This window comes from Esox lucius, chromosome 1, assembly GCF_011004845.1.
Source record: "Esox lucius isolate fEsoLuc1 chromosome 1, fEsoLuc1.pri, whole genome shotgun sequence".
Lineage (NCBI taxonomy): Eukaryota > Metazoa > Chordata > Actinopteri > Esociformes > Esocidae > Esox > Esox lucius.
In genome coordinates, this window is record NC_047569.1 from 859,626 (window position 1) to 872,899 (window position 13,274).

Consider the following 13,274-nt stretch of genomic DNA (forward strand, 5'->3'; position numbering starts at 1 on the left):
GCACGTGGGAGCCGTACTCTACTGAGTCACGTTATTAGTGCCGTGATGTAATTCATGCAGTTGGAACAGCCTGGGATTTCGATTATTTTCTTCCATTGACCATCATTTTGTTCTCAATGAATTACACAATGTACAGTAAAGATTTTGATCTTTAATATATTTCCTTTATCGAGACCTGATGTGATTTAAGTGTTCCCTTAATTTTTTCGAGCAGTGTATTTGCTTATAATTGGCTGATACCAATTACTAGCCTAATGTGTTTTAGTGAATACCTAAATTCAAGTAATGGAAACACAATACAGTATTTAAATTCAGCTCTGGAACAAATGTGTAGGCTAGTAGGCATACATAACTTACCCACAACATTGCAATATAGGTATACAAAATAAAGATATGAATACAGCAAATATTTAAACATAGCTGGACATTGTGTTGTATTGAACTCAGTCAGGCCATACACAGGACATCATGTGGATATGTCTAGCTGTTTTTGACATACTGTGCTTGCAGGTTACTCTCCAGTGGTTTATCTAGTGGATGACCAGCTGGACTTTGTCAAAGTACGCTGCTTTAGCAGTCTGGCCCAACAGGGCTTGGAGGAGCTGGTGAAGCCTCGGGCCCTGGTGGCCCTCACTAACCTTCAGCACCGTACCCAGCACTCCTCCCCTATCTGCAGCTCCATTCCAAGCCTGTATGCCAGCGATCTGGCCATGTTCTCCACCAACCCCAAGGAGCCACATTTAAAGGAGGCAGCTGCTAAACTCAGGAAACGTGTGCAGGTAGCTCGGGATTGAGGGTGTTTGAATGTTTCATGATGTCTTCATCCAACCGGGAATGAGGTAGTAATGGTTAAGGCGAAATATAGGGAAATTGGCTACCTAATTCTTGTTGGGTCAAAATATATATGCAGGGAAATCAAGGCTTTCTGAAGTATATAGGGCTTTCAGTATATTGTGCCATTCTTTGTGAACTTACTGTGCAGTGGTGACACCATAAATATGCCTTATGGCTTATTAAATGCTTATATTCCCCTTGTTTATATTTTGGCTGAGTGGGTTTGACCTCTTCCAAGCAAATAGTTTGATGATAGTTTAGATTAATTCACTTGTTTTTCAGAATTACTTTTACCTCCAGATTCAGTTATTAAAAAAATATTTGCATCCATGTTATTATTTATGCTGTGAAATACAAAATAAATAAATACAAATATTTGACTTCTGCTTTAACTTAACCTAAGACTGGATTCAACGCTGTGACTGATGTGAGATTGTTTTTCTAACTACCAGCTTACCTTATTTGTTTTTGTTTAGGTGCATTATATGCAAATTTAAAAATTAATTTCCGTGGCAGAAAGCGCCAGTAAATTCTTACTGATATACTGTTAACTACTTTCGTAAATGTAAACTAGTTTTGCAATTGATTCGTTGTACTAGGTTGACTTTATAACGAAATAAGACATCTTTCAAATGAACACAGACAAAGCAGCTTGCTCATTGAAAAGAAAGCCTATCCCTGGTTGGAAAGACAGTTTGGAGTGCACTACATATTTTTTGTTACGACTGAAGTTTCAAACGTCATCAATTATGTGGTATTGTTACTTAGATACAAGCCTCAACATTTACACTTCAGTCAGACTGGGTTGAAATTTGGAATCAAGACTTGATGTGTCAGTGATGCGCTGCATCATTATCAAAATATGTTTTGTCTAATTTAAGGATATTTGAAACAAACCAATGTGATTGGGTGTACATTTTTGTGTTGTGTTAATAGGAACAGGAAAACTTCTTCAGGATTGCAGAGGAGAAGTTATCCAAGTTAGGCCATGTTCCGTCTCTTGCTCTGCCACCAAGGACTCTAGGCTTGAAAGCGGATGCCAAACCAGATACAAGGACTGTGAGTAATTTTCAGACCACTGTTCTGTGTACATAAAAAAACATATAATCAACTATGTACTCATACAATACCATATAAATCAGTAATCCAGGCATGTCACCATTACATATTAAATCACACCACACAAGTACATTAAAAATAATTGTTGTCTTCCAGATTACACCCCATCGGTTTGTACAAAACACTGGCCCCTTTACCCCTCTGAACAGGGTTGGCAGAAATCCACCCACCTGCTTTTCAGGGGGAGATAACAACAAAGACTCAAAAACCTTGAAAAGGAAAAGGGGTCTGGACTACCTGTGCATCCCCACTCACCCTCCACTCTCCCCCCTGGGTACCATGGCCTTACTCTCGCCACGGATTAGCAAAACCTTTAACCCCCCTCGCAGAGCAGAGACCCCCCGGATCCTAAAGACAGCTCAGGCCCCCACTCCTCGATCTGTCTTTAAACCTTTTGAGGATGAGTGGGTGGATGATGAAGAGTTGGCCATGATTGACACTCAGGCCCTACACGATGGTGTACAGACAGACACTTGACAGAGTGAGCGTATTGGCCTTGATGAAAGTATTACTTTGAAGGTTTCATTGAACAACACATTCTTTAAGCCAAAATGTTTAGTTGTATCCATCTGGAAAGTTATAGTGCCTTGTGTCAAAGTGTACAGTACATAGTTGTCCAACTTCCGGTTGTTGCTAGGTTGAATTTTAACTGAAAAAAATGTTTCTGAAAACTTTTTTTTTTGAAAAAAGTTAACATATATGGAGTTATTCCCAACATCAGGCTGAAAAAAAATTATTTTTGGTCTTATCACAAATGTGGTGATGTGTACATACAAGTAAAAACAATTAAAAACAAAACTTTAACATTGTCTGTCTTTAACCCTGTTTTTCTGAATGCTGAGTAAAATGATATTGTAACTTATCCAATTGTGATGTTTATTTAGCAGGAAAATAATAATTAATCTGACTTACAAATTGACATGCTCATCACCATTCAAGCTAACTAAAATCTTGCAAGTGTTTACATGGTTAGGAGGATTTGTCTACACTTTGCAGTCTTGGAACTGCTGTGTGAGTGCAACCATGTAGTTGTGTTGAAAATTCTGGCTTGTAAGGAAACTTTTACAGATAGCTATCACAGGCAAATTTATTCTAGGTAAGATTTGGTGCATCTTGTCTTTTCAGACAAAAGTAGTGACACTAGCAAGTGCAACAAACTGCAAATACAAGGGTTGTTTTCTTGAAAAAGAACAGTGATATGCTGCTTCTGTGTTTAAAATGGCTTTGGAACTGACAAACTATAAAGGCAGAGATGCATACATTTGCTGTTCTTATGTTAGAGCTTTTGTCTTTAAAGTGTACATTTTAAAGTTATACTGTTAGAAATTATGTTCTGTGTAATTTACCAGTTTTTACTGGTGTGATCAAACAGCCACAACAGTAGGTGGCAGTGCAGCGCAAATGCTCCCGAAGATGGACTCACTTCCGAAAACAAAATCCTACCTAGCTAATTCAAAATTGTATAACATGTAATGCTTTATTCGATTAGGACAATTTATGGTAAGTCGCAAACTAAATAATTCACTAAATATTTATAGACACCAGAATTGTATCTTAACGCGCGATAAGCATTGCTTTGGCAGATCATGTTGTTGGCTTGGCGGCCGGCTAGTAGAGTTGGCTATTAACGATATATTTTTAACACGTAATTTGGCTAGCTAACTCCGTTAACGTTGGATAGCTAGCTATGTTATTTGATACGTTTTTTTGTTTGTTAAATTTGGGTTAGGGGTTGCTGCTTAATAGAGTGCACTAATATTGCTTTTTTAAATAGTATCGCACTTTTTGCCGATTCAGCTTCACTGGCTAGTTAGCGACCAGGTATTAGCTATCTCAAAACGGATTATGTTCAGACAGCAGTGGCTTGGATTTCGTTTATTGAGTTCCTCTATACCTACCTTTATAGCGTTATGACTCAAGGGTTTTCATCCACCATCTAGATGTCTCTTGGAAATATCTACTCTGCAACATCTCCCACTGTAACAAATGGAAAATTGCTGGAGTGTTCAAAAGTGGAGATAAATCGAGCCTCTGCAACAGGATCTATGCTGCCAGTGAGAATTAATGGAGGTTCAAGCATAAGAGACAGACCGACACTTATTAAAAAGCTGGGTACCAGCAGCACTGCCTTTATTGGACCTGTATGTCGTCCTCCTAAGGCAGTCCAGAGACCTCTGAAACCCAAAACAGTAATGAGACGTCCCAAACATAACATTGAAGAGACACTGAATGAATTCTACAAAGAGCTTGAGGAGATTGAGCCCAAATACTGCATTGAAGGCAGTGAACTGAAAGACAGTGTTGATGGAAACATTGCTGTAAACACTCACAACCCACCAACAGCGAGAGATGGGTTCAATGCAAGTCATGACTGGAATAAACCTAACCACATGCCTCGCCCACACTGGTATGACAAGCAATCGTATCATCCCTGGAGACCAATCCCCACAGGGCCTAACTATGGTCCAGACTCATATGGACCATATTTCCAACCCTGTGAAAATCACTGGCAACCTCCCCCACCTTTCCACAGTCAGCCATACCACATGTTCCTCAGACCTCCTCACTGCCTTCCACCACCACCTCCAATCCCTAGACTCCCACCACCTGCAGACCATCAGTATCATCCCAATCCAGATTGTTCCCAGCAAGTCCCACCTTCCCAGAGATTCCCTGTCCCTGATGTGTACACAAAGTCTCTCGACATGGGTGATCATGGCTTTCCAATACACAACTCTAACCAAGATGGGGGGAGTTACGGTTGGTGTGAAGACTGGAATGATCAGCAGGGTTATCACCATAAAGTTTCTTCTGAATGGCAGCAGAGGTTTAACAGAGGACCTGAGCCACCTCAGCAAGAGAATAAACACCAGCAACCTAAAGATACAACCTATAACTATGATTCTTCTCTGGTTCTCATTCTGATGAGGGGAGCACCAGGATCTGGGAAATCAACACGGGCCAGGTATGTTTTAATCAGGGACCAACTGGAAAACAAAAACACAGGTCTGTAGCAAGTGTTTAAATTGTTAAAACACTTGTAGTTGATGATAAACTTACCATTAGCCTATATGAATGTCTCAGTATTTGTAAAGCCTTATTGTAATAGCCTAGCACATTAACAGCAATTGAGACCTATGTTTTTACTGCTTGTGTGTGCACTTTTCTGTTTTAAAAGCATTCGTTTTGAGCCACTGTTTGTACGTTACCCTAGGGAGTTGCTGTCAACAGGTTCCAGTGGTCTTGTTCTTAGTACAGATGATTACTTCTCCCAGGACAATGGCTACCTCTATGACCCCAGTTTGCTGGGGAAAGCACACCATTGGAACCAAATCAGGGGTAGGCAGGTGTCGTCACATTCAAGTTTATTCAGTGTTTTCGATAAGCTAGTGACAGGCTATTTTGTGATAAAAATTGTGGCTATTGTTTTAGTACTGTGCCTTGAAAAAGTATTCAAACTAAAAATGTACTAAATTAGAAATGGTACATTGAAATGTTGTTTTGTTGGATAATTTATTTATATGCACAAACCCTCAATCTTTGACAGTTGATATTGGTTTTATATTGGGAAATATTTGTACGATTTAAAAAAATATATATGTTGCTTGTATAAGTGTTTAGTTCCTGTCATGTGAAAGCTCCCTGTTCTAAACAAATGAAAGAAATTGGCCTAAGAAGGATAGTTATGTTACCATTGGCCTCAACCTGTAAACTTTTGAAGATGCTGTCACATGTTTTAGATAAAACTGCACTGTTGAAGGATCATAGGTCAGCCTATGAATCTGAAGGAAAATGAAGATTAAAACACAGTATTGAATTTAGAGATAAATGAATATAAATGCACAAGTTAGGAGTGTGTACAACATACTATCTTGTTGTTTGGGTATCCCATTGAGCACAGTTGGATCAGAAAGTGGAAGCTGCATTACTCCATCCAGTCACTGCCATGAAAAGGCTGCCCCTCAAACAATGACGTTTGAGAGAAATAACAGAAAGCCCAACAATCACTTTGAAGGGGATAATTGTGCACCCATATCAACCTTTTCAAGAGCTCTGCATAAAATTGCCCTGTATTCTAGGTTGGCCAGAAATAACTATGGAGGGTGGCTCAAAACATACCATATGAATGGCATGCTTCTCATCAGAAAGGACTGGGGGCTGTGTTAAAATCAAGAGTGGATGGATCAAAATATAGGAAAATTCTGCAAGAGAACCTGAAGCTTGGGAGAAAATTCATGGTTCAGCAGTAAAATTATCCCAATCACAAAGCCAAAGTAATAGTGAGTGGCTAAAGAACAAAAAGCTGAATGTCCTACAGTGTTATCTCAGGAATGTCTTGTGGGTCAGTCGTCGTTATCTCAAACACATTGAGAAAATTTAGCACTATTTGAAAATTGCGGTCCACAAGCATTTTGCAAGGCGCTGTTATACTTTCAGGTATTTTCTGAACAGGTAGGGAATTTCAACAGTAGATGTTTAAAACTGAGGCATTTCTGCAAGATCAACCTGTTATATTGTTACCAAGTTTTCTTCCCAATTTTGTCATATTTAATTTGTGATTAAGGCCCTACCTCATTGACACAATTCTCTGCTGACAGTCGATGTCAAGATGTGTGAAGATACAGTGCCAGTCAAACGTTTGGACACCTAGTCATACCTACTCATTCAAGGGTATTTCTCTATTGTGTGTCCTGTAGACTGGTACTGTGTATTATTGCTATAATAAACTGGTTAAATGTTACTTTTAAAGTAATGTTTTAGTCATACCCTCAGCATACGTTTTGATACACAACAGCTTTCTGATGAGGGGTGTGGTATATGGTATGTATACCACGGCTAAGAGCTGTGACAGTTATGCAATATTGCAATGCCTGGATACACTATTTAGCTCTGTTACATTATTTTGAGATTACTTTTGCTATTATAAACTGGTTGCCAACAGCTCTTAGCTGTGGTAAATTGGCCATATACCATGCCCCATCTTTCCTTACTGCATAAATATACCACAGTTTTTAGCCAATTAGCAGGCTGAATCCAAACTACTTCATTTATAATAAAGATGCTGCCTCGATGCTTTGTATTTTTTAGCCAAGGAAGCGATGTACAAATGCTGTTCTCCAGTCATAATTGATAACACGAATCTGCAAGCTTGGGAAATGAAGCCATATGTTAAACTGGTAAGTTTTTATTCATTTACATTGTCTGACTGAGTTGTAGACAAATTTTCAGTGCTGAAGAAAATCTAGCCATTTGAAGTACACTATCAACTTAATTAATTCTCTCTTGTGCTTATCATGCAGGCTATGGAAACCGGATACAGTATTCATTTTCATGAGCCTCACACTAGCTGGAAATTTGATCCCATGGAATTAGAGAAGTTAGTCTCTCCATAATTTTAATCTCCATGATTATTAGAAACTGTTGTCATACAATATCAAGCCCATGTACTACACATGGCGAGAACGTTCATTATAATTATATAATATGCATCGCATGATATATTTAAAAACAGTATATTTTTAGAAATATTCCAACACACACACTGTCTTTTCCCTACAGGAGAAACAAGCATGGTGTGCCCAGGAAGAAGATAGGACAAATGCTGGAGCGGTTTGAGCTACCCATGTCCCTGGATATTGTGATGAACTCTCAGGAGCCTGTTAGACCCACAAGACATTCCTTATAGTAGCAGACAAACAGAAGGACCAACCAGACTACCACAAGTTCTTGCATTGTGTTTGTATTTATTTGTACATTGCATATTACCATACCGAACTTTCTGCAATGAAGCAAAATGCTTTAAAAACTTGTTGCCTTGGAAAAACATCTAGACCAAAATCAATTACTCTTAAGCAGTGGTGTAATACATTTTTTATTTTTAAATGAAACACTATCAGCATTTTACAGAATTAAAACTTTGTTTTTACTGGAAGAATTTTAAATAAATATTTTCTTATGGATGTCATCTGTGTAGATTGAGTTGTAAATTCTTGTCACTAAACTTTTAAAATTGGTGTCTTTTCATATTTTTGGGTTATAAACAATTAAGAACAGTTCATGTTAAACGAGATGTTTGGGAGTTTGTATTTACGTAAGTATCTGCAGTGGCCACTACGATGCCACTTAAGATTTATGTCGTGTATCCACGGTCAACCCTGGATTGGTGCAGCAATGGACAAATTGGCGCCATTTTGAAGCCGAGGGGAGGCTCACAGTGGATGAGGCAAAGACGATTGGCTACGATTCATCAAATAAGGTAGTATTTTATGAAAACACGATTATCAGTTTGAGTATTGTGGTCCTACAAAGTGTAGCGTCGATTGAGTGCTGTAGTGAACAATCTGGATTTGTCTGACTGTAACTAGCTAGTATAATGTACTTGAAAAGCTTGGTCAGTAGTACGACATTTCTCCAGTTTGCTCCAGTTATCAGTCTCCTGCACTGCTACTGCCAGTCCCGTAATGTTGACTTCTATTTGACCGTTAATGGCTGGTGTGGTTTACTATCTAGCTAGTTAGCCAACTGCTTCATTTTGTGTACTTTTGCAGTAGATGCATCAATTAATACGTTGCGGGTTAAAACGTTCCGGTTGGAAGACTACTGCAGCTTTGTACTTGCACTAGCCAACAACTATTTAAAAATGAGCCATTGCCTGTCTAACTAAAGTAGCCATTTGTGAGTGGCCACTGATCAGTAGCATACCTCTTTTGTTGAGGGCGGTTCTACAATACGCTAACGGAATGTTACCATCATTTAAAAACAATCGGATGCAAAATTATTCCAGAATGTAACAAAAATATGGCATTAGCCAGATCAACCAGGTAGCCCTTACCAACTTTGAGGTGTATCTGCTGCCTCGGTAAGGTACTGCAGCACATTTACATTTAAGTCATTTAACACGGAGTTTCTTAAACATCTTTGTGGCAAGGACAGGCAAAGCATGTTCTTATTCGTCTTTGGATTGCTTGTGTAAGAAAGAGAAAGAAAAAAAGATTTGCCATTGCTTTTATTTCTTTTAAAATATTGCCTTTTAAAATATTCTATTTCAAATACCCTAACACAGTGAATTGTTTTAACATAGTAATAACATGGTCCCCATATTTTAGGACATATTGGGGCTACTGGAAACAAATAATTAAATAAAATTGTTTTTGGCCTTTAAGCTACCACCATAATAATCAATCAAATAAAATGTATTTTATAAAACCCTTCTTACAGCAGTTGTTACAAAAAAGAAACCCAAGCCTAAAATCTCCAGAGTAAGCAACAACAAGACATTGATGCAGAGTGGCTTGGAGAATCTCCCCAGTAAGGTTACTTAGTACCTAGGATTAGTAGAGATCATCAAGTAGTCATTAAGTATATGAAATAAGACATGCATTGCATTCATTTGTGATTTTGTAGAGGTAGTTCATGTCTTCTTAACCATTCCTGGACCCATAACCTTCATTGGGGAAAGATCAGTTGTGTTGACCTGATAATATGCTGGTTTTTATGATGCTTTGCATACATTTAAGGTCCCTGCACCAGAATCAAACCAAGCCACTACATACTATTATAGAATTTTCCTTGTGGCATTATGGCATTTATTTAGAAAATATGACTGATCATGCAAAAAAAACATTCTTTTATTTAAGGATAGTGATCCTCTGAAGCCATTTATTTTCACATAGTTATTTGGCTCCTTTTAAAATCATAATAAGAGAAATCACCCAAATGGCCCTGGGCAAAAGTTTACATACCCTTGAATGTTTGGCCTTGTTACAGACTCACAGGTGAAAATGGCAATTAAAGTTGAATTTCCGACACCTGTGTCTTTTTCAATTGCAATACGTGTCTGCATATAAATAATGAGTTGGTTAGCTATCATGTGGATGCAATGAACAGGCTAGATACTGAGCCATGGGGAGCAGCAAAGTGTCAAAATACCTGCGTAACAAGGTAATGGAACTTTATAAAGATGGAAAAATATTTTAAAAATATGCCAAGGTCAGGTAGACCAAGAAAGATTTTTGCCCAAACTGCCAGAAGAATTGTTTGGGATACAAAAGTAACCCCAGCACGCTGTTCTGGAAAATAACAGTGTGGTTTTTTCCGGAGCTGTATTTTCTATTGAATATAGGGTATAAATGTCTCGCAGCTTTTTACACAGCTTCCCGACTGTTGCATTTAGTAAATGGTCCAGATCCGAACCACAACCATACTAATGAAAACTAGGTCTGTGATCTTTGCTAAATGCTGTGGACCCAAGTAATAACTCCTTGGTCTATATACATTTGTATTAGCTTTTTACATTATAGCTGTAAAACTACAATACCTTGTTAGATGTTTTCTTGCCGTTGCTTCCCAGATATGTTTGCAGTTCTATTAAGGCATGCTCCCAAGTAGCTTTGTTTGCAAATGTGCTGACCGGAGTTAAATTGACTCATATTGAAAATTCCTAATCAACTTATTGTGCAACATACATGTAAAAATACTTATTTTGTTCTTCTCTAATTATTATATGAAGATATAGCTGTGGATAAAGTGGAGCCTAAATTGCAAGCACAACAGAGGAGCAAAATCATTAAATATCAGATTATGGAGTTAGGGATTATTAGTAATTAAATTGTTTTTAGTTTTTATAGAAATAAAGGTAAAAAATATACATAGTTGTACACTATATGGCCAGAAGTACACTACACTTACCTAAAGGATTATTAGGAACACCTGTTCAATTTCTCATTAATACAATTATCTAATCAACCAATAGCATGGCAGTTGCTTCAATGCATTTAGGGGTGTGGTCCTGGTCAAGACAATCTCCTGAACTCCAAACTGAATGTCAGAATGGGAAAGAAAGGTGATTTAAGCAATTTTGAGCGTGGCATGGTTGTTGGTGCCAGACGGGCCGGTCTGAGTATTTCACAATCTGCTCAGTTACTGGGATTTTCACGCACAACCATTTCTAGGGTTTACAAAGAATAGTTGATAAGGGAAAAACATCCAGTATTTGGCAGTCCTGTGGGCGAAAATGCCTTGTTGATGCTAGAGGTCAGAGGAGAATGGGCCGACTGATTCAAGCTGATAGAAGAGCAACTTTGACTGAAATAACCACTCGTTACAATCGAGGTATGCATCAAAGCATTTGTGAAGCCACAACACGCACAACCTTGAGGCGGATGGGCTACAACAGCAGAAGACCCCACCTGGTACCACTCCACTACAAATAGGAAAAAGAGGCTACAATTTGCACGAGCTCATCAAAATTGGACAGTTGATGACTGGAAGAATGTTGCCTGGTCTGATGAGTCTCGATTTCTGTTGAGACATTCAGATGGTAGAGTCAGAATTTGGCGTAAACAGAATGAGAACATGGATCCATCATGCCTTGTTACCACTGTGCAGGCTGGTGGTGGTGTAATGGTGTGGGGGATGTTTTCTTGGCACACTTTAGGCCCCTTAGTGCCAACTGGGCATCGTTTAAATGCCACGGCCTACCTGAGCATTGTTTCTGACCATGTCCATCCCTTTATGACCACCATGTACCCATCCTCTGATGGCTACTTCCAGCAGGATAATGCACCATGTCACAAAGCTCGAATTATTTCAAATTGGTTTCTTGAACATGACAATGAGTTCACTGTACTGAAATGGCCCCCACAGTCACCAGATCTCAACCCAATAGAGCATCTTTGGGATGTGGTGGAACGGGAGCTTCGTGCCCTGGATGTGCATCCCACAAATCTCCATCAACTGCAAGATGCTATCCTATCAATTTGGGCTAACATTTCTAAAGAATGCTTTCAGCACCTTGTTGAATTAATGCCACGTAGAATTAAGGCAGTTCTGAAGGTGAAAGGGGGTCAAACACAGTATTAGTATGGTGTTCCTAATAATCCTTTAGGTGAGTGTATGTTCAAAAGTTTGAGGTCACTTTCAAATGTTCTTGTTTAAAAAAAAAAAAAAAAAAAAGCCTATTAAAATAACATCAAATTAGTCTGGAATATAGTGTAGATTTTTTTTTTTTGCTGGAGTAGTGCTTGAAGCCATCTGTCAAGCATGGTGGAGGCATAGTGATGGTCTTGGGGTGCTTTGTAGGTGGTGAAGTGGAAGATTTGTACAGGGCGAAAGGGATCTTGAAGGCTTACACTCCATTTTGCAACGCAATGCCATACCCTGTTGACGGTGCTTAATTGGATTTCCTCCTACAACAGGACAATAACCCAAACACAGCTTCAAACTTTGCAATAACTATGAAGCAGTCAGCTGATATTCTGTCTATAATGGAGTGGCCAGCACAGTCACCGTATCGCAGCCTTATTGAGACAGTACTCTGTATTGGTATCCTGTGGCATCATGATGACCCTTCCCTGGAACTAACAGGCCTAGCAGAATCCCTGAAAGACAGCCCCATACCATTATACCTAAACTTTACTCTAGGCACCATGCATTCCGGTAGGTAGCCTTCTCCTGGCATCTGCCACACACACATCCGTCCATCAAACTGCCAGATTGTAATGTGTGATTCATCACTCCAGAGAACACGTTTCCACTTCTCCAGAGTCTGGTGGCGGCGTGTTTTACATCACTCCAGCCTATGCTTGGCGTTGACATGTGGTTTGTGTACAGCTCCTCGGTAGGGCTGCGTAATTAATCAAAATCTAATCGAAATTGCGTTATTGACATGTGCAATATCCAAACCGCCTACTTATGGGATTTTCAGCTCCAAAAAGGTGAATGATTTGCTCTTCATGCGAGGCTACAGCCATGCATCGTACATCCTTAATTGTTTTTCTTGCAGTGCTGTAGGTATTTTAGTAGATTACTTAAATACCTAGAATAATCTATTTTAGTTAACACTGCAAAAGTTTCAGCTTCAGTGTTGGGTCAGTGTCATTCGTTCTTGTCATATTCATTTGAGAGTCCAAAATTGGAAAATTAAAAAACTATTTGTTATTTGAATCTGATACCAAAACACAAATAACGGTTTATTTTTCGTACTTTTGATTTTATGCTCAGATCAAAAATATTAAATAAAAAAACTGGTCACGGCCCCAACTTGATTTTTATATTTAATTTCTTCGAACCAGAAGTTATTGACTTCTTCGTGTGTTGCACTTGATAAGTATAGTATCTAATATTTGTTTCTGTATAGGGCAATATATATTTCATATCCATTGAGTTACATACCAGTGGTATGGGCAGAGTAAAATGCCAGCAACAATTGGAAATACATAGCAACATTTCTTTGCATATAATCAGTCATTCTATACAGTCTCCTGAACACATCCTACAATACATTCACTGTGGCGTATACAGCTCTGCAAAATTATCAGTTT

At 38.7% G+C, this 13,274-nt stretch overlaps 3 protein-coding genes across 13 annotated transcripts in view; all 3 read left to right on the forward strand.

The window, feature by feature from the left end:
• Positions 1–2,731, forward strand: part of brca2 (BRCA2 DNA repair associated) — a 69,160-nt gene extending 66,429 nt beyond the window's left edge. For 8 of the 10 annotated variants that reach the window (XM_020047982.2, XM_034288072.1, XM_020047975.2 and 5 more), the window contains exons 26-28: positions 511–779; positions 1,771–1,893; positions 2,050–2,731. In XM_020047982.2, coding sequence (XP_019903541.2) covers positions 511–779; positions 1,771–1,893; positions 2,050–2,430 — 773 coding nt within the window. In that variant the 3' untranslated portion in view covers positions 2,431–2,731. The remainder of the gene's footprint in view (positions 1–510; positions 780–1,770; positions 1,894–2,049) is intronic. The other 2 variants (XM_020047996.2, XM_020047993.2) reach the window with 2 other exon arrangements.
• Positions 2,732–3,352: 621 nt separating this feature from the next.
• On the forward strand, positions 3,353–7,967 carry n4bp2l2 (NEDD4 binding protein 2-like 2). 2 transcript variants are annotated; one of them, XM_020048006.2, is made up of 6 exons: positions 3,353–3,453; positions 3,860–4,918; positions 5,168–5,292; positions 7,042–7,130; positions 7,254–7,330; positions 7,513–7,967. In XM_020048006.2, the coding sequence occupies exons 2-6, from the start codon at positions 3,894–3,896 to the stop codon at positions 7,637–7,639; spliced, it is 1,443 nt and encodes a 480-aa protein (XP_019903565.2). In that variant the 5' UTR covers positions 3,353–3,453; positions 3,860–3,893; the 3' UTR covers positions 7,640–7,967. The 2 variants fall into 2 exon arrangements, with proteins under 2 accessions (XP_019903565.2, XP_010864763.2); XM_010866461.3 differs by having other exon boundaries at positions 3,894–4,918.
• A 143-nt stretch (positions 7,968–8,110) lies between these two features.
• Positions 8,111–13,274, forward strand: part of LOC105009135 (sister chromatid cohesion protein PDS5 homolog B) — a 67,657-nt gene continuing 62,493 nt past the window's right edge. Inside the window, exon 1 of the mRNA XM_034296808.1 lies at positions 8,111–8,209. The gene's annotated coding sequence lies outside the window, so the exon portion shown is untranslated. The remainder of the gene's footprint in view (positions 8,210–13,274) is intronic.